Source organism: Trachinotus anak, unplaced genomic scaffold (genome assembly GCF_046630095.1).
Source record: "Trachinotus anak isolate AG129_WGS33_773 ecotype Australia unplaced genomic scaffold, CSIRO_AGI_Tana_v1 ptg000016l, whole genome shotgun sequence".
In the NCBI taxonomy this organism is placed as follows: Eukaryota; Metazoa; Chordata; class Actinopteri; order Carangiformes; family Carangidae; genus Trachinotus; species Trachinotus anak.
The window spans coordinates 15125501-15146643 of NW_027273867.1; the positions used below are offsets into that span (position 1 = coordinate 15125501).

A 21143-nucleotide genomic window follows, 5' to 3' on the forward strand; every position below is an offset into this window, starting at 1 on the left:
TTTTTTTTCCAGGATACTTTTACATTAAGCAAATTTTGCTGATTATACTTCTGTTTTTTTATTGTTTTTTTAATTTAAGAAGGATTTTGAATACAGGAATTTTTACATATTAGTATTTTTACTTAAGTAAAACATGTTAGTATCTCTTCCACCACAGCTGCACGTCACAGAGGTACATGCACATGCAGACAAGGTAAACTTCCTCTCAGTTGGATTTGTCTGGATTTGGGAAACGGTTGGTTTCCAAACTGGTTTTATGTCTTGTGAAGGTGTTTGCATGACAAAATATGGGCCTTTTGCTTAAGAATGCCTGCGGGCGCCCCTGTATGGAAATCTTAAAATACGTTTCATATTCAGTTTAACCGTCAGTGGTGCTGTGTGTGTGTTTGTGAGGAAGGAGCATGTGTTTGCGTGCCCTGTGGATGATCACTACAACCCTCCCTTGTCTAATTTGTTTTACAGAGCACCTGGGCCTTTGCTGAGCTCTTTCTATGCCTATGTTGTGTTTAAATGGAAGTGCTAAATAAATACAGGTGGGGTCCTTTTCTTCTAACAACAACCAGAGATGAGTAAGAGAGACAAAAGACAGGGAAATAGGGAAATGAGAGACTTAATTCAAGGCAGGAGAGAAAAAAAATGAATGCAGAAAAAAATTCATGAAAGATGAATACCATATTTCTAATGAGCTTCATTACCGCTTTTGCAATGAACATGGCAGGATTACTGAATGGACCTTTATTACTGTGCCCAGAGCCTTTGGAATTTTTGTTAACAGTTACTGTTCAATTCAATTCAATTTTATTTGTATAGGGTTAGGGTTAGATCATAATATACATTATCTCAAGGCACTTTACAGGGTAAGGCCGAGACCTTACTTTGCTATAGAGAAAAACCAAACAGTCCCCACACAGAGCAAGCACTTGGCGACAGGGGGGAGGAAAAACTCCCTTTTAACAGGAAGAAACCTCCAACAGAACCGGGCTCAGGGTGGGCGGCCATCTGCCTCGACCGGTTGGGTTTAAGAGGAGAAAAGAGAGAGAGAGAGAGAGACCAGGAACATCTGTATAGGGAAGGTTGAAAAGTTACTAAAAAAACAGACACAAAACAATCACAAACGGACGGATAACTAGCACAAAAAGATGCAAAATGATTTTAAAAAGACGCAAAACTACTACAGAGATGCAAAACTACCACAAAGAGATGCAAACTAGCACAAAGAGACAAAAAACTGCTAATAACATTTGGGGGGGGGGGGCTTATATTGTATGTGCCCAGGGGTATGTTTCCTCATCTGTCCATGCTCATAAATAATTTACTCCACTCAAAAAACAAAGACAGAAGTATGCTTTGCTTCCCTTAATGAAAATCATGGCTATACATAAGCTTTCCTCTCATCTGCAGCTCTCTGTATGACTTCTGCCTGCTGGAATGTCTGCCATGTGACGGTTTGACAGCTGAAATAATGTGGCGAGGGCTACTGTACAAGCTGCCACAAGCAGGCATGGACAAGAGTGGAAATTCAGGGGCCGAGAGCCACAGAATACCTTTGTCTGTGTGTATGTTTGTGTGTGTGTGTGTGTGTGTGTGTGTGTGAGAGAGAGAGACAGTGTGTGTGTCCCACTCTGTGAGAGAGGTGAAAGGTGTATCCTACATACCAGGAGTTTTTTCGCCAGGAGAAGCAGCTTGTCTGGACTTGGCCAGGATTAGGTGTCTGAATCTACCTGTTTGAGTATGGGCCCCTTTCATTTTCCTCTAACTTGTCATCTGTCTGTGTGCATGAAAGTTAACTGACACAATCAAGTACTTTTTTTTGAAGCAGTTACTCCCAAACTGTGGTTCTCCTCTTTGACCGATCTGCTCACGAGCCAAGAAGGGCGAAAAATAGACGTTGGTTCATTTTAAGGGTCCACAAGATAAACATGTTGAAAACCACTGCTTTACATGTCACACAAAACTGCCAACATAACTGGTATATAAACATAATTTCAAGAAGACGGGGTTGACTGTAGTTACTGTTAGCATTGTGTATTGGAATCAATTTTAGCTTTACTATACCAATGAATATTAATGTATGTTTCAGTATTAATACTAAAGTTGACTGGGAAAGTTCCCTCTTGACCTTGAAAAAAATGTTAACCCAGCATGGTCAGAAAAAAGTTAGCAAGTAACTTACAGTAAAAGCTAGAAGTGGACAAGTTTTTTAGTGTATGTAGTATTTCATTTGGATAAGTATTCATATTAGTATTCATATTAGTACTAGTATAGAAGTTTATACTAACTTTTCAAAATGTTGCAAAAATGACACACACCCATTGTTTGATATCATCATATTGTATTTTTTGCACTAACCCGTACAAAAGTTGGTACAAAATTAAAATTTGATTGGTTGATAACACTCCCTTGGAGAGCTACAGTACAAATAAAATCGGTTGTACAGACATTACGGCAGCGTTAGGGTTAAACTCATGAATGTTAACTTTATATGGTCCAAAAAAAACCCTGAAATTCCATAACAGTTGTGTTAAAACTGACATTTGATCCAGTGCTGTTGACTCCGTTCACTAACAGTTGCATTTGTCCCAAATATCAGAGAGCTGCTGCTGTTAGTGAGGTTAGTGAATGCTGTCACCACCTTCACAATCAGCCTCTGTCTGACTGGCTTATGTCTGCCCGACCCCAGACCTCACCTCTACTTCAGTTGCACTCTGTGTGTATAGGTGTGTAAGTGTGTGTGTGTGTGTGTCTGTGTGTCAAGGTAAGAAATGTACTTGCCTGAAGGCATGGTTTGCCCTCTTGATGTGATTTCTCGGGGCTTCCCAGGGTCACTTTTGATGAAGCAATGAACAAATGCTTTTGCATCGTTGCACAACAGCAAAAAAACACTCAGTCTGTACCATGAAGTTTGCGTTTAACTTTTTCTCCCTCTGATGAGAGTTAAAGTGCTGAGATTTGTGTGATATTGGTGGTTTAATTTTTAATTTAGTTTCATTTATCTTTCCCCAAATACATTGTAAAAAACATTGCCACTGTACGCTTCAACAAACCCTGTGTGTGTGTGTGTGTGTGTGTGTGTGTGTGTGCGTGCTCTACATATGTTAATCAAGTCACATGGCCTCAGCGGTGAAAGTTATCACCAGCATGTGGATGTGTTGTGACTGTGTCGTGGCTTGTTTACAGCCCGACTGGTCTGGCAACATTGTGGTGCAGCAGCAGCAGTGGACTGTGGCAAAACCTGTTGGCTTAAAAAAAAAAAAGAAAAAGCATGAGGAGGGATAGCTGAGAGAGGAAGTGGCTAATGGGGAAGATGAAATCCAACTTCCTCTTCCCTCAACAACTGCTAGAGAAAGAAGGAGGTCACACTAACCCCGGACAGCTACTGTTTCTCCCTCTCTGTGTGAAGTTTTGTTGCCAAACAAGTTTTCGAGAGCCAAGCAAGGTGGAACAACTGTCTACACCCTGAAATCCATCTTCAGAAGTTTTTCTTGACCCTGGCTTAACGCCTTGAAAAGTCACTTAAATCAGATTTGCAGTCATATGGTGAGTAACATATACCAGAAACTGCAGTGTGAGAACTAAAAGGTAAAAGAAAAAACACTTTGGCTGAGCCGAAAGTGAACCTGAAAGCCCCTGTGGTGCAAGGAAAAGACCCAAATGGGAAAAAATCTCAGGCTGTCTGTGGCAAACCCCTGCTTATTCATACACACAATGGACAACCAGATAATATTCTCCTCTCCTATTGAATAGCTGACACCTGGAAGATTTGCTTTCACACAGGCCCTAAGGCTGGACAACCCCACCCCAAACCTAAGCTAGCAAGTCCCTGCACAACAACCTCCAGGGTGGGGGAACATGAGCAATGTGTGGCTTTTGTCACTTTTTTTTTTTTTTTTTACCCCCCCCCCCTTCTTTCTTTTACTTTTTGCCCCCTTTCTGAAAACATAATCACATCCTTCTCTCTTGAGAGATATTTCCCCCTTTCACAAAAGACTGAAAGGATTGTCTCTCTTTTCTTATGATGAGAAAAAAAAAACTGCAGCAAGGTGGGGGGGGGGGGGGGGGGGGGGGGGGGTCGGGGGACACACACAATGGCTGGCTGGAGACTTTTCTCACAATGATAAGATTTCTCTCAAGAAAGTCATGACACTAACTGAGGCATCTCACAAATAGACAAATAAAAAAGCTAATTGTATAATTTTCTCTATATGCTGATTGATATTTTAGACTAATTTCTGATAACATGCGGGCCTGTGTTTCCATCATGTGAGAACTGGAGCTGCAGTTCATTTACATATTAGCTGAATTTAGTCAAATACTGAGCAGAGGTGAACAGCTCCACTGTTCCTACCTGACGGCTAAGCCACAATCACAGATAGAAAAGATAAATATCTAACGTAGTCCACATTATGGTCTGCACAGGTCATGCTTCCGCAGTGTATGTTTAGCTGTGATTAAAAATAAATGTTGGTAAATGCTTAACAGTATTAGGTGCATATCAGTATTTTGGTTGTGCCTGTGTGTTGCAGGTCTCATGGTCACACTATGAAGCTTGACAGTGGACATATTGTGGATTCTGGCAGCACATCAGCACTCACAGCATGATTTGACTGGCAAGTGTACAGCAGCCCTCCTCCATACCTGCCCCCCAGTGTTAGTTCTGAGGGAACACGTCTTTTATTATTTACCTCTCAAAGACGATGTGAGATACAAAGAGTTTTGGTCCTGTGCAATACATACTATACCAATAGCTTGAAAGTGTTCAGTAATAGGTGGGGTGCAAAAGGTTCAACGAATAGCACAAATTAAAAGGTTTATGACTGTCACAGTTTCACAGTTAACAGCATTTAAAATCATCTTCAAAGCTTCTTACAACACACTTGTTTTATAATTTGTATTAATTTGTCAGTTGTATATAGATACTTGTGTTTCTATTATTTTGTGTGGGCATGTACTAACCAAATTCTGCCACTTGGGGGCAACATTGTCAATGTCATGTAATGTGCAGCCTGGTGCTTTAATCACCCTGCTCTTCCGGTGCATTCACTGACTTCTCTCATTACCGTTAAAAAATATTATATCAGTTATATTAAGGTAATCTGTTTTATCCTGTTATTCACTAAAATTACAGTTCGGTATACTGCTCTTAACATATGTGAATTCTATTTTCCTTTTAGAATAGTAAAGTCAGAAAAAATATGAAAGCTTAGTTTTTGTTTTACCCCATGAACCTGTATAATTACTATCAAAGCCGTATTTTGCTTAGTGTCGCTAAATGCAGCATTAGCCTTCGGTTCCCTGTGAACTAAGCAGCTGTCACACTTTGGTGTGGACACCCAGCTAACAACACGTACTCTTGTTTTAAGAGGTAAGACTTGTAGTCCTTTCAAAACATATATACGTTTTTATAAGCTACAATATATCGTTGGTTAACCACAAGCTGAAGGAAATATCCATTAGGTAAGTTAGCCGGCTAACTACCGAGTTAGCCAGAGGGAGCCGAGGCTAGCATGTGGGCTAACCCACGTTACAGCTGATTGACACTTGCTGTTCGGCTCCGACTAACAGCTGGATCAATACAGGACAAATCAAACGAGAGTCACCTCGATGACAGTGAGTCAGATGTGTTGTGGTTTTCTCAGAAGGTGCCGCACATGAAGACTTGGCCGAGCAGTAAGCGAAGAGGTGGAGAGGATATGAAATCTGAGACAAAAACAGTAACTGCTAACATGCTAATTCGTCTGTATTCTCTCTGTCCCAACATCTGAAGAATTGTATCACCGAAATTAAGATATAACATTGAATGCCTCAAGCACCTGGGACTAATGCACCCAGTTTTAAATCAGCTTCAGAACATATGGTGTTGAAAAGGGTTAAACATACTGAGTACTTAACGGGCATACCAGATTTTTCATAACAAACACTAGTTAACACTAAATCCATTGCTGGCTAAAAGCTGACTATTTATAGAAGTTGCTAGTAAGCGGGGCTGGATTACCAGCAGGGCAAAGTGGGCAACTGCCTCAAGTCCCTAGACCCACAGGGGCCTGAATGCCTCAGGTTTAATCACAGTGTGGTAACTTGATTAAGTGAATATTTCTTTGGGATTATGTACAACTTAAGCACAATTTAGTTAAAATGAGAAGGTCCTAAAAGTGGATACCGCATTACTATTTAATATTGGTAGTCTGCATGAAATTCAAGGGCTCTATGTTTCATTTTAACCCAGCCATACTATTAAGCTTGCATTGTATGGGCTCCCACTGAAGTTGTAGTTGGAGCCTGAAGTCCTAGCTGCATACCCAAACCTTTACCTGTGTCCACCTGAACTTTTATCAAGGAAGCATCTCATTGAAAGTGCTGTCTTTGGAGTATGTCCTGGACGGGAGAAACTCGTCTTTCAGTAGGAGTCTATGTTTAAATTCCTGTTATGGATAAGGGAGAACTTGCTTCTCTGATATCACCACACTGAAAGTGCTAATTGCCTATAAATCTGTAGCAAAACCTGCCTAACCTGGACCTGTTCCAAGAAACAAGTTTGTTATCTATGTTGATTAAAAGTAAAACCCATATTTATTTTTTAACAACAGTCCATGTGTCAGATTTAAGGTGGTTTCAGGTTTATGCAGCAGAATTATCCAGATAACTAAAGTAAAGTTACTTCTTGGAATAGGCCCATGTCCAGCCACTATGCTAAGTATTTCTATTGTTGTTTAGGTTCTGTCGTCCTGAATATCTTTCAGGAATTGCACAGTCCCTACACTCATGCAAGTTAAGGTTTTATGGGCCAGCTTGCTGACTGTGTTTCACTTGAAACACCTGCATTTCAGTGGAGGTCAGACGGGAGCTTTATCTTGTTTAATTTGCCTGGCCCTGACTGACTGGCAGTTGTTGGCTCTTTGCTTGTTTTGTAGAGTCTTTGTATCCATTGAACTTTTAGCTGCCTCGTATACAGCATAATTTATAATGGTCTATCACCCATATTTTACCTTTGGTATCATATTGTTTTACACAACCCTTTGCTGTGAGAACAAAAATGACTATTAATAGGCTTTTACTAACAGACCTGTTTATTGTAGATGTGTATCAACAAAAATATAAAGTTCAGAATGTCCACAACACTTGTATTCAGTAAACATTAAGCCCTTTGTCCTTGTATCCTCCTCTCTAGCCTTTGCCAGCATGGCACGTGGGCATCAGAAGATTCAGTCTCAGCAGAAAAATGCCAAGAAACAGGCAGAAATGAAGAAGGCCAAGGGTCACGATCAAAAGACGGCAGCAAAGGCGGCGCTAGTGTTTACCTGCCTTGTGTGCAGGGTGAGTATGAAGCCTCAACTCTAACAACCCAGAAGTTTGATTATACGGGTAACTCTGCTGCCATTTGGCTCTTTTTTTTTTTTTTTTGTTTTAGATAAAGTTCTTTCATCACTGAGAACGTTTTTAAAATTTTCTTTATTTTTCAACCAAATGCAAGTTGTTTCCCCAAATTATAACATATATCGTTCTCTTCTGTAGTCCCAGATGCCTGACCCAAAAACCTTCAAGCAGCACTTTGAGAGCAAGCACCCGAAATCTCCTCTGCCCCCTGAGTTAGAGGGAGTGGAGGCATAAGCAGCAACCCTGGACACCAAACTGAGCTCCTCAAGGCCCTGCACCTACTCTGCACTTGTCTCAGTCTGACAGCAATGGATGATTTGATGTAAAAAATATGAAGCATCTTCATTTAGACTTTAACAGGCCAGGTTGCCTTTGACGCAATCCTTCCTCCCATCCAGTCCTGTTTTTGCTTGTGTTCAAATTCATTAGGGGCTAAATCCAAATGGTGGTTTTAATTTCTGGGTCACTGATGACTTTTATGATCCAAGTGGTGAATGGAAATTTCTTGCTTCATTCTTAACAGTTTCTTCGAGCAAACTCCTCACTGCCCATGATGTATTATGCACATAGGGATATTTCTTGCTGCTAGCTCTTGTACCTCTTTATCTGAAGCTTTACAATATTGAGTGTCTGATTTAAACCTTGACAGCCAGCATGCCACGTGAGGTAAACACACAGTTTGCTTACTGAGCACAGATTTGGATTGGATGGGATGTAGACAAAATGTTTTGATTCAAAATTTTAGTTTGTCACAAATGTGACCTCATCCGTTTTATTTGTAATTCAGTTTAATTTGGCTTTGAATGTTCAATAAGGAAAAAATGGAGTCAGTGAGATTTTTTTTTCCTAATATCAGTTCCTCCACAGCGCTGTCTGCCCTGTTGTACTGCAGTCTTTCATCTAGTTAATCATGATTTTATGTGGAGTCATAAAAATATGAAATCTTGCCAGCTATTTCCAAGCAGCTACATGAATTGCAAGTTAATTAAATTTTACAGGAGGCTGTCACCATTTGTATGCTTGGAAAATGAATTTATGCTCCAATGATGTATGATAGCATTTTATTAAATTTTACTTTGTTGTATATTTGAGTTTTCTTGGAAGTGTTTCTTTTGATAGTTTTCTGTGATAATGTTTTATAGGCTGTCTGATGATGGAGACAAATTACACATAGACATTGTGTCTTTCAGTTGATAGTATTATTTGAAAGAAAAATCTTGCCGGATAGTAGTTTTTTGTCAGGCCTGTCACATACAGATAGTGTATGCGTGGCTCCTTGTTTTATCTGGCTCGGTGGACTAAAACATCCTCTCTACTATAGATTTTGAGGTTTTTTTTGACCTCATAGTTAAATATTTTCTATCCAAATTGACTGTCACATAAAAGTGAATGTTTTCACATCACGTGAATGCAAATCCTTCCTAGAACATTAGCTGTCACTTATGAATGTGAAATATTTGTTGAATAATAATATTTTATGATTGTCAACATGGCTGAATAGAAAAACAGAACCACCTCCAACTGCCTCAACAGAAAAATCTTACTAACAGAGATACAAGAACGAAAACTGAAGCATCTTACAGATAAGGTGCTGAATTTGAATTGTGAGTATGTTTCTGTTTTGCATAAATAACTGTGGGAAACTGAAAAGGAAAAAGGTTACATGTGGAAAATATGACTTGAAGCTAATAACAAAAAATACCAGTGCCAAAACTGAAAGATATTCAAATTATCCTGAAACGGATACATCAGTGATATGATGTTGAACCTGATACCAACTGCCATGAAAGCCTCACATCAGCTGAACTGCTAACAGCAGGAAATGATTCAGACTTGAGCACTGTATGTCTAATTAACAAAAACAATGAATCCTGTCTGAACCCATGATTCACTTCACGTGCAGCAAAATAGCTTTTTCATCACAAAAAGCATCAACTCCAAGTTTTCCCTTTTCTCAAGCTATGATCAGCTAAACTCAGAATAACTGATGTGTTGACACAGACATCGTCATGTATTAGAAACTTGCCTCATATTCACTCAGTTCTTAACAGCCATAAAATCTATCATCTTTTTAACATTTCAATCATTTAGGGAGAAATAATGCTCAATTTCCCTCATTCTGAGTATTCTGAATAAAAGCTAGCGGTGTGCTGCTGGGTTTTTTTAATGGTATGAGCGGCTCAGCTGAATGAGTCATAGCCCACATTGTTCCTCTGTGTCCTCACACATAATCCACCTCCTTCCTTCCCATCTGTAACCTTGTGAATGAAAAAACACAAGACATGTTCATTCATACAGACACACACACACACACACACACATATGCACACATCTGTGAGATCTCCTTTGTGTTATGGCCTGTTTGTTTGAATCCAGGCCCTGAACTGACAGGAAAAAGGGGAGCACTTGCACAAAATGAAATTAGTTGTCTTAATTAGGTGAAGGAATTAATTATATTCCCACTGGCTATAGATCATCTATTTCCAGGCACACATCTCAGTTTTAAGAGATGAAAACAGCTGCAAACCATGAACTGCTCTCATTGTACTGGTGATAATGAAACCTCTGAAACTCTGCTTTTGGCTTTATGTCATTTAAACAATCTAAAGTTAATTCAGAATTATGGACATAGGCATTTTCATTTTTTCACAACTTAGGGTTCTGAACCATACTCATCAGTGGCCACCATGGCAATAGTACTGCAGTATTATTAATATCTCTGGCTCGGCCCAAAACAAGCCATCTACTGGCCTGCTTCAAAGCAACTCAAAACCTCATCCACTGTACTAAGGCAGTACTAATTCTTCTGTAACATATTGTTGCTGGAATATCTTATTATGCCTCTTGTAATAGTTATTTCATTGTATTTCCTGAAGTAAGTTTCAAAGTAGACACTAGGTGGAGCTTCCAGAGCTTGGGCCTTTATTTCCATTAGCAGAACATTTTGGAGGACCATTGTTATTCAAGTACAATGTATGTGTGGTCATCTCATCCACATCTGCTGTTGGTTGTAATAAATGTGTCAGAAATGTTTGAAACTTTTTAGTTATTTAAATATAGTAATAATTAACACTGTTTATCCAGCCACCATCACTGTTTGTCTAGTTCCTCTAGTCTTATTTGTCACTAATTTAAGGTGAGGCTAGTTTTTTTTTATTTTTTATTTTGACTAACAAATGTATTAATTGTTATTAGTTGTCATTCATTCAAATGTTACCTCACCATGGTTACACTATGTCAATAAACATGCAATGTGTGTGCATGTGTGCTTATGGGGCTCTTTGCGGAACAAATGGTCATAAATGGACGTTGTTCATTTATTTGTTTCCACTTTCGATGATAGTGAAACTGAATTAAAAATGGTGGCATAAGTAACAACAGAGTACCCCCTCCTACAGACACAGTTCCCATAGCAACCGACAGCAATTAGTATTTAGGTCATATGACCATAGACCGTATATAAAAAGCATAGGACATAAAGAATCATGAAAGGAGCCAGTTACGCACCACTTCCGGGTTGGCTTTTGTGCCCACATTGTGTATAAAACGTGTTCATTTTGATTCTTTCTAAATTGCTGAATCGGGATACTGGTTTCGGCCATTATTTGAAAAGACATCTACAACTATAGTAAATATAAAAATTTGAACTTCTTGTCATACCAAAGATGAAATCGGGATAAAAATTCACCAACTACATGCGGGCGTTGCTAGGGAAACGCTCACGGGATGTGTATTTTACCGTATTCCTACCGTAAAGTAAGTAAGAAAGTAACAGTAAAATGTGTATGTACTTTTACTGTTAGAAGAATTCAAAAACAAAAGGTGTGTCCTACACGTATTGATTAGTTACTTTTAAATTAAAAAAAAAAAAAATTAGAATAATATTAGGTCGTTTCTGAAAAGATATTTCGGAAACTCGGGGAAAAAAATCTTCAAAATCGTCCACAATCTGAGTTTACTTGGCTTTTAAAAATTTTCTGCCCGTAAATATGGTTGCCCCAGCAACAAGGTTGTGACGTCACCAGTCCCGGTGCGACCCTGCCGCTGTGTCGTTGATTGGAGGGAAACCCCGTGGATGAGCGGGAGAGATCATCAGCTGTGCGGCCGGGAGTCAGGAGCAACACCGTTTAACGACATTCACAGGTTGGTTCATGGCTATTTACTGCTGGTGATCGGTGGCATGTTCGACGGAAAATGGTTAGGTTTGCTCGGTGTGCTTTCGGGGACGCTCTCAATCCAGCATGAATCGCTGCTACTGACTGCGAGTGGGAGCCAGTGATGCTCCGCTGCTCAGTCATTGTTCGGCGGCTGCTGAATGGGAAGCGCGACTGTGCACTTTAACCCATCTATTGTTTTTTTTTTTTTTTTTTTTGTTTTGTTTTTTTTTTACTCGCCGTGCAAGAGGAGCCCTTTCTGATTATACCACGTAAGCTTTTGTGAATGAAACAACCTTGAAATATTGCTAATGCTCGCCAAACCGATAGCCATGGGTTGTTTTCCGGGAAGCGAAAAAGGGCGTTCACTGTGGACTGAACGGAGCGAGGCTCCTTTCAGTCCACTTTAACCGATTCCGTGACACTGTTCCTGGGTCTTGTCTGCCTTTCTGCGGCGCTATCGGGTATTTTCACATCAAACACAAATCTTACAGGAAGGCTGTTTTTGTGCATATGTGTCCTTTTCGTCCACAGTGGGCAGGTGTGTGTGTGTGAGAGAGAGAGAGGGAGAGAGAGACGTGAAACTGGGTGGCCGACATTCCTCAGAAGGGTGCAGGTGTCTGCGTTGCTGGCAAATCTGACTCACTGACTGTGTGATTTTTTTTTTTTTTTTTTTTTTTTTTTTTGAAACGCTCGTCTCATAGGTTTGTGCAAAGCAGCTAGTTTGCAAATTTGTGATATTATTGTTGCTCATGCAATGCAACAGTTCGGCAATCACACTGAGATGAAGCAAGGAAATTGTAAAAAGCTTCTGGCTCGGAGGTGGACCAATATTCACCAGATTTGTTGTTTTGCCTCACCTGTATTAATCCGAGGTCTGTGTTTTACATAACCCCGTCTGTCCTGCATTTAATCTGGTATACAGCCAATAATTCATTAAAAAAAAACAAACATCTGAAATGATAGGGTGATTATTTAAGTAACCGACTGACAGGAAATTCATCTGAAGTATTTCCTTGTGAGTATTTGCTTGAATATCAGGATTTTCCTGTTTTTCCCGTTATGAAAATAACGTGATTTGAGCATGTCATATTGTGTTCAGGGAAATTGTGATCAACATTTTTCACTATTTTCTGACATTTTGTAGATGAAAAGACTAATGGAATTTTAGAAAAAATAATTTACAGATTAATTGATCATGAACAGGTGTAGTTGAGGTCAAATAGGTCACCCCGGCCTCTGGAAAACTGTGATCTCCATTATTCATTATTTCACAGCATTTTAAATTACAAATCACATTTCATGGCCCATCTGGCAAAAAAAATCTGCTAACTAAAATAATAGGATGGATAATGGAAAGGATCATTAGTTGCATTTCTAATGTAACTTGCTATTTTTGATGTTGTGGCCCTTATGAGTCATGAACAATCATGCTCTTCATTATTTATTTCCCTCTTAAAATGAATCCGTCTGGAGAGACAATTTCTGAAGTAAAAACTCCTGTGCACATAAAACCACTTCCTCTTGTATTTCTAATTACTTAGATGCCAACTGACTGTAGTCACCAGTATAAATCAAGTCTATGCCAGACTGACTGCAGATAAGCCAAGCTGGTTGAAATCCAAAAAACGCCTTAAAAAAGCTGGCGTGCACACACCCAAAAGATGCTATTGCAAAATTTTCCCAAGCATTATGAGAGACTGAAACCCTGATAGGATTATACAAAATAATGCAAGTGACTCTGACTAATGTACGTAATGTTACGTGGACTTTCTGTCCATGTAATATTCTCCAACTATATTAAAGAGTAGTCAAAATATATACACCCATTTATTCCCTGTTAACTAATTGCCATTTTTGTATCATCAAATGCATTTCAAAGGAGGAGGGAAGTCCGTATTTAAATGTCTACCTGAGAAATCATACTACGCAGGAAAGACAGCACGTTTACATGCACTGTAGTCCTCCTTCATTCAACTCAAATAATCAAATCCCTCCCCCCTTTCCCATCATGTTGCTCCTTTCTCTCCTTGTTCCTGCCCTCCCCCAACTCTCTCTCCTCTGTCTTCCTAATCCGTCTCCTGTCCCCTTTGTGTTGTCCTTCCCGACTCCCTCTCCTCTGTCCTTCCTTCCTCAACCCACACAGGAGCCATGGCAGACAAGGAGGAGCAGGTACAGAAAGCCAAACTGGCCGAGCAGGCTGAGCGCTATGATGACATGGCCGCAGCCATGAAGGCTGTTACAGAGGAGGGCTCGGAGCTCAGCAACGAGGAGCGCAACCTGCTCTCTGTTGCCTACAAGAATGTGGTGGGGGCTAGGAGGTCTTCCTGGAGGGTGGTCTCCAGCATGGAGCAGAAGTCTGATGACAGCGGGAAGACTGCATTGGCCAAGGAGTACAGAGAGAAGATCGAGAAGGAGCTGAACGACATCTGCAAGGAAGTCCTGGTAAGAAGCAGAGGCGATGGGGATGGATAAGTGGAGGTTAGGGAAGAGAGCAAATGCTTGACTCGAGGTGCATGGATGGGAGGACAATGAGAGGTGCAACATTAAAAGTCAGGTGTTATAGAGAAGATGGCTGTTTGCTATTAAGGACTAGAAGAATCAAACCTGAAATCATCTCTTAATGTGGGAGAAACAGAAGGCGAGAAGAAAAGGAAGTAACTCACTTAGTTATTAAAATGTCAAATGTTTCTATGTGGAAATCCACATAGAAATGTATTATTACAGGGCCGGCTATTTATAGCTGTATAATAGAACCAAGAAGTGATTCCAGTTTAAAACGACTTCCAAGTATCTTTGTGCCCTATGTTTTTTTTCCCCTTCACACCATGTTTTGCCAGGGCATGGTTGTATTATAGTCCAACTTAAATTGCATTTTTTGTTCGCTACACCATGCTCTGTAAACATGTCCCATGTTGTTGTTTAACAATAAATTAGAACCCAAAAGGGGCAAATTTTATATCTATTTTTTTTTGGTTTCTTGATGGTGCCCTCTAGTTTTGCATTCATTTGGCAGAACAGCGTTTTAGCATCCGTCTACGTAGATGAAGACCTAATTTCATTTGAGCTAATCAAATCTTGTATAAAGCAGTGACATCAGCATTGTATCATAAGCAGGCTAGATAGCTATTTGGCCGCTCAGCTGCAGCACATTTAACAACATGTAAACGTCACTTTGGTCCAGTTAGATGCTGGTGTGGTCCTTTACTCTTCAACTAACAGCAAAGTGTCTGCCCATGACATGTGAGCTACAGGGCAAGTTTCTCTACTTTGTCTCTTGCTCCCTGTTCTTCTTATGGTACTGAAACACTACAAACAATACTTTTTAAAAAAAACTGGATGACTACATGTGCTTTCAGTTGGACTTTAAGAGAGTTTGATATGTTTTTACCAGTTAGCATTGCAACCAATTTGACCCTGTGGCCGTTGAAGTCTGTAAAAGTACTGACAGTAACTGCGAAATAGCCATTACTCTTTATATTACTGATTTTTAAACCATGAAGGTTTTATATTTGCAAAAGTCTGCCAGAGACGTGAAGAGCTTTTTTTTTTTTTTTATCTGTGTGGCATCATTCCAACGGAAAAGAGACTTTAATGGCTTATGTTCTGGCTGAGACACTTTCATTAAAAATTAATGGGTAAAGGGAAGCCAGTGAGGGATCATGCCTTTGTTATTGAGCTAGTGACACATACTGGTGGGCTGTCCACGTGAATGTGGTATGAATCTAAGGGGTAGCTAATACAGGCAAGAGCTGTAGTATATGAGATGTAGGAAGAATTTACTTAATGGTATATTTCAAGTGTGTTAGTCACATGGATAGCCTGTACCATAAAACAGTCTAGTTAAATATTGGTTTGCCTGTCACTCTTCATCTCTATGACTATCCAATATTTAGTGTATTTCACATGCATATATACGCATTTGGTTGTGATTGAGATAGTGTTGTGTCTTGGTGTGCTACAATACGTCTGTCAGAGTAGCTGAAGCTTCACATTTGAAATCAACCTGCCATGTAGAAGAGAGCCATGCTTTAAACAAATGAAGGCTCTCTGACCCAAAAGATGTTTGAATATCCTACAGATGGATTCAAGTATTTGGATAATTTGGACATCTTGTATTCACACACTCACTGTAACTCCAAGGCGCAGACCACTGAATTTAAAAGGAGAATTCCTTAGTGGTTTCTGCAGCTTTTTAAGATTTCCATCCCTTTCAAACATGCTCCACCACCGCACCACTCATTCAGTCCCATTTAATGTCTTAGACACAATTCTTCCAGGACAGCTTGTGCTTTTTGAGCAAGTGGCTGTCTACGTTCAGAGTTGTATCAGAGTGAGAGTACAATGTGATAGCTGTTTTTTCCATTTCTAGAGATTATCTTGACTTATTTATATATTGTATACAATAGACAGGAAGAGGGATCTATTTATATGTTTTTTTTTCCTGACTATATTTTTTAACATAAAGCTCAAATCACCCATGAAACATCCTGTTAATCATGAGACAAACCGAAGCGAAATGCTACTGCTGCTGTGCCTGATATCGTCTACACGTCATCATCCTTCATTCTTAAAACTAGTTTGTGTATACAGTGTTGATTTAAAAATCTTTACCTTTTTCTAGGGAATGAACGAATAGAAGGTGTATATAGCAAATATGTGTGATTGACGACCTAGAAAATGACTGACAGTGATGTCAGGGTAAAGGAATGCAGGGATGCTTTCAAAGCAAATATACTGACTAGTTCATCTCAAGGTTCTGGTTGCACACTTAACATAAGTGCCCAAATACTGCTGTCTACTCATGAGCCGATGAGCTCCTCAACACAGTTCAACACTAATGTTTCACACTTTCACTTGCAGGACCTGCTTGACAAACATCTGATCCCCAATGCTACGCCTGCTGACAGCAAAGTCTTTTACCTGAAGATGAAGGGAGACTATTTCCGCTACCTGGCTGAGGTGGCTACTGGAGAGGACAAGGAGGGTAAGTAGAGCAGGGCAGTCATTTTTTGTCATTCTACACTGCTTGTAACCTCTTCCCCTGATTCACGTGCCATCACTTGAGGAAATCGGATAATGGCACCAAGGGGATTATTATGCTTAGGATTCGTGAGCAGTGTGCAAGACACTTGAAACACATAAAAACTGAAATGGTGCCATCTACTGCTAGAAACACATGCTGCTGTGTGATGGGACCTTTGTTTCTATGGTAACTGTCTGTTATACATCTGTCAGAGGATTGATGCTGATTAATGGTCTTTAAAAAAAAAAAATCCCTCTTTAAGATGAGGAGGCCGTGCTTGCTTCAGGTGTCGTTTGTGGCCAGAACACTGACACCCTCTCCATCCTTGACCTACAACTGTCAGCCGAAATGCAGGCGAAGGCTGCTGCTGGGTTGGCATGGCAACAGGGGCAGGACTAGGGTGTTGGCTGCTACTGGTTGCCGGGAGGCTTTTTTAGAGTTTCTTTGGTGGCTGTGGTAAGCCGGACTGCCAGGGTGATGTTTCGTTTTGTTTTGGTTTTTTTTTCTTTTTTCTTTCTTCCTCCTTAATTTGAGGTTGTCTTGTGAGTCATTTTGTTTTCTTCAGCACCATATTTCCAATGAGTATACCATATAATTTAGAGGATTGTTAGATCTCCATGTGAAATCCATAATAATCCCTCTGGGTTGTGTGTCACCTTTGCTTCTTCAGCCTTGGGTCTGTCATTCTCCAGTCTGGTATTTGGCTGTTAATAGTAAGCACTAAAGAAAATGTTCTATATCAGTAGGGGGGAGGTTATCTATATGGGGACACTGATCTTGTAAAGCGTATTATCTTTCTCACAGGTTTTATCCTACCTAATGCACTTGCGATGCCTGATATTTCTTTGGTTTTGAGGAGAACTTTGCTCACCTTGGATGCAGTCCTTTTTTAAAACATCTGTTCTATCTCATTCCAACTCAACTTTGCTGTTTGCCATTCAGGTTGCTGAAATGATTTTTTTTTTTTTTTCCTGTAAACTATTGGCTCCAGGCCAGTGTGGGTCTTGGCAAACAACTGGTTTGGACTAACTGTACTTGACGGTAGAGCTGCAATAAATAATTGATTACTTGATCTCATCATCTTGGTCTTTAGAGAAATTGTGATGGCAGTTATTCTCTTTTTTTCTGATATTTTATTGATCAAACAATTAGTCAAGAAAATATTCAGCATGTTAATTGATTATCAAAATAATAATTAACTGCAGCCTTACCAGACAGTTGGGAACAGACAGGGCCTAACTGCTGTCAAACTGGCAGCATGCTGTGAAATTTGTTTTTGCATCCTTAATGTGTGTGTAAATATTGGCTAGGGTGGCTGTCATTGCCAGATATAAAGCTGGGAAGGGGTAACATGCACCATTATGCTCACACAGATTGTGCACAGTAAAGTGCAGTCTCATTTAGGGCAGTTACAAGTATTGCGAACAAACCCCAAGAAATCTTGTTTTTCCCCGCAGTGACTATTTGCTTCCTGACTGGTCTGTCTTCCTGTTTGTAGCCATCATCAACAGCTCACAAGAAGCCTACCAGAAGGCTTTGGACATCAGCTACAAAGAAATGCAGCCTACACATCCCATCCGCCTAGGCCTCGCTCTTAACTTCTCCGTCTTCTACTACGAGATCGTCAACTCACCTGACAAGGCTTGCCAACTGGCTAAAACCGTAAGAACTAAAGTTTTATTTCTCACCAACTTTGGTTCATTCTTCGTTCTATTTTGCTTCGTCATTGTCCTGAAAGTGGTGAAAAGTATATGTGGTTAAAAAGGTGGTTGTGGTCTGTAACAAATGAGTATGCTTTTAAAGTGGAGGTGTTCAATCCAGTTTTTTTGTGACTGAGAGCCTTCCTGCTCCAGACACTGAACAAATCCATTCAGGGACTTGATTCAGGGAGATTGCAAAGACAGTGTATGCTGAACAGTGGCCAGACTGTAAGTGAATACAAAGTAACCTATACTACATAGTCACTTTTAAGTAGTTTGTTATTTCTGTGTTTGGGAAATAGGTTTATTTGCTTTATTTTTGCTGACAGTTTGATGAGAAGGTCAGTAGCCACTGTCTCTGTACAGTACATGTGAGGCCTTAGAGGTTCTGGTAGGTGGATTTTGTTACGTTAGGGAAGAGCCTTCATGTTTAAAGGACAGTTGTGAAAATGGTATTGGCTATCTGATTTAAATCACGGGAATGAAGTGAATATGAGTTTTGAAAAATTTCAAACTTTTCCTTTAAGTTCACCTAGAGACACCACACTGTGGATATGTCTGGTAACCAAATAGTTCTTAATGTGATTCAGTAGTTTTGTTTTTTTTTCTTTTTCTGAGGGGGGGCATATTTACTTCCTCCCTGAGTTACTTGACAACAACACATAATGTTGTCTGCTACATTTCACTAATTCTTTGTACCTGCTGTTTTTTTATTCCAATCATTGTCTTTTCATCATTTTCCAGACAGTATTTACAACATGTCATGTTGTTGAATTTACAATTGCTTTTAGGAATCTGAATATTGTTTTTTGAAGTACTGATGGCTGTCTCTGTCTCCTCCAGGCCTTTGATGAGGCCATCGCCATGCTGGACTCCCTCAACAGTGACTCCTACAAAGACAGCACCTTGATCATGCAGCTGCTCCGTGACAATCTGACAGTGAGTGTCTCAACTTTATGTCCCCACGTGTCTGCTGTGCGTTACACTCTCACTTTCTGCTGTCTGTCATCTCCGCTCTGGGTTTGGTTTGACTTTCACCTTACTTGACAAACTCAACTTAATATTTGAGATGCAAAGGTTATCGGAGCGTGCACCAATCCCTATATCCTGTGCTTTTATTGCAGCTGTGGATGTCAGACGCCCAGGGTGAGGGCGAGGGTGAGGGAGAGGAGACGGAGCAGGCAGCTGAGAAGAACTGAACTTCAGAGAAAAAAAAAAAAAATCAAAAACACACATTTTTTACCTCTCACCAGCCTAAGTTGTGTGTGTGGTTGTGTGTGCACATACATGCACAGATATGTATGTTTACACTCCACTCACAATGTGTAAAGTACAGTATGTGTGTGCAGATACATTGAAGTGTGTATGTTAATTGTATGAGCACCTCCACAGAGAAAAGAATGGAATAGACCTTTTCTGTTTGTTTGTGTTTTTTTTGGACATTACTCATTATGTGAACCAGTGGATGTTTATTTTTTTGTTTTTTGTCCATGGTTTCGTCCAGATGAAATCCCTCCTTTAGATCCAAATCAACCCCATTCTCTTTAACCTTATTCTCTGTAGCAAACTGCTGCTGTTGCAGGAAAACACAAACAAAAAACCTCTAACTGTAATTTTGATAAATTGTATGTTTTTACTTGAACTGAACATTTTCAAGCTTTGTGACACTCTGGTCTACAAAACTCCTTTGAAACGTGCCAACTGTAAAAGTGGTCATAGTGGTCTGAATTCACTAAACTTTAGGTCTCATCTGATACTAGCAGTGATTGTATAGATGGCAGGATTTATCCTGGCAAAGATCTATTATCATATTGCTTGTATTCACACGGCCCTGTCAGTGTCCATTGTAGCAGGCAGTGATTTTATGGATGGTACATGTGTCATGGCTCAGAGGGTTCGATGTACGTTCAGGTGTAGGAAAGGTTTTCTGTATGAATGGCCACTTGCGAAAACTAGTTAAATTTTGGTTGACAGTTTTGTTGAGAGGATTACATTCCATTTTACTGACATCTTTTCATTCTCAGTGAAAGTGTGTAGACTATAATTTCCCACAATTTTCCATACCACATGACAAGGTATAGAAAGCCTAAGATAAGGTGAACAACTTGATAAAATGGCTCAATACTGTAACTTTTGATATTTTATCTTTTCAGCAGTGCAGAAGATACTTTTGCCATGTGCTTTTATGTGGCTTTCTACTCTTTTCTATTCAGGTGTTTTTGTATTTTCTTTTTGTGTATTTTATTCCCTTTGACTCTTGATTTGACTCCTGGAATGTATGTGGTTCTCAGTAGTATGGTGTGAGGGTTAGGCGTGCTTTGAAACTGGCAGTTTTCACTTAGGATTTAGCTTGAACCAGGTGGTTTACAGTAACATATACCTTCCTTGAAAGTACATTGTGACAAGACAAACTAAAACAGTTCTAAATATAAATTAATTATAAAATGTAACTTGGTAGAAAGCTGCATTATGGCCATTCAGTAGTCACAAAGTAGTGCCAGTTTCTTCTAATTACAGTATCTTGGTTTTAAAAATATGGGACGCAGGAATCAGAATTTGCAAGTTACACTCTGAGTACGTTATTTGGTTATGTGCTTTCATGTAAGTGGAATTAAAACATTAAAATCAAGTGTGCTGTGCTCAGTACGTTTGTTTTCTCTCTGTATATGTTGAATTACATTTTCTACAATATTATTGCATATGGGAATCTGCGTTGGGCCATTGTCAGTTCATCAGTCCAATCTGCCACTACTAACCATGCCAGCTGGGAGATGTGTCAGCTGCTCATATTAAGAAAACCTCAGTGATCTGAGAATGTACTGGAGTAATGAGGACTGTCACATTAACAGTCAGGGCTGCTTATGAATGTCATCAGTCACACACAATGGCCTT

General features: G+C 39.8%; 2 protein-coding genes across 3 annotated transcripts; both read left to right on the forward strand.

Moving 5' to 3' along the window:
• Positions 1-5228: 5228 nt before the first annotated feature.
• On the forward strand, positions 5229-8455 carry znf706 (zinc finger protein 706). The gene is made up of 3 exons (XM_071499623.1): positions 5229-5362; positions 7166-7311; positions 7510-8455. Exons 2-3 carry the CDS (start codon positions 7177-7179, stop codon positions 7603-7605), a joined length of 231 nt encoding a protein of 76 aa, XP_071355724.1. The 5' UTR covers positions 5229-5362; positions 7166-7176; the 3' UTR covers positions 7606-8455.
• A 2919-nt stretch (positions 8456-11374) lies between these two features.
• On the forward strand, positions 11375-20880 carry LOC139634454 (14-3-3 protein beta/alpha-like). Of its 2 annotated transcripts, none has more exons than XM_071500916.1 (6): positions 11375-11514; positions 13672-13970; positions 16389-16512; positions 18050-18213; positions 19095-19190; positions 19376-20880. In XM_071500916.1, the coding sequence occupies exons 2-6, from the start codon at positions 13677-13679 to the stop codon at positions 19448-19450; spliced, it is 753 nt and encodes a 250-aa protein (XP_071357017.1). In that variant the 5' UTR covers positions 11375-11514; positions 13672-13676; the 3' UTR covers positions 19451-20880. The 2 variants fall into 2 exon arrangements, with proteins under 2 accessions (XP_071357017.1, XP_071357018.1); XM_071500917.1 differs by lacking the exon at positions 11375-11514 and adding an exon at positions 11670-11797.
• Positions 20881-21143: the final 263 nt, after the last annotated feature.

What these genes read in the sequence shown, in the direction of transcription:
- znf706 (XM_071499623.1), top strand. Translation starts at nt 7,177, where the DNA reads ATGGCACGTGGGCATCAGAAGATTCAGTCTCAGCAGAAAAATGCCAAG. An exon ending in TTACCTGCCTTGTGTGCAGG is followed by an intron (nt 7,312 to 7,509) that starts GTGAGTATGAAG and finishes TCTCTTCTGTAG; the next exon opens with TCCCAGATGCCTGACCCAAA.
- LOC139634454 (XM_071500916.1), top strand. Translation starts at nt 13,677, where the DNA reads ATGGCAGACAAGGAGGAGCAGGTACAGAAAGCCAAACTGGCCGAGCAG. An exon ending in TACTGGAGAGGACAAGGAGG is followed by an intron (nt 16,513 to 18,049) that starts GTAAGTAGAGCA and finishes TCCTGTTTGTAG; the next exon opens with CCATCATCAACAGCTCACAA. An exon ending in CTTGCCAACTGGCTAAAACC is followed by an intron (nt 18,214 to 19,094) that starts GTAAGAACTAAA and finishes TGTCTCCTCCAG; the next exon opens with GCCTTTGATGAGGCCATCGC.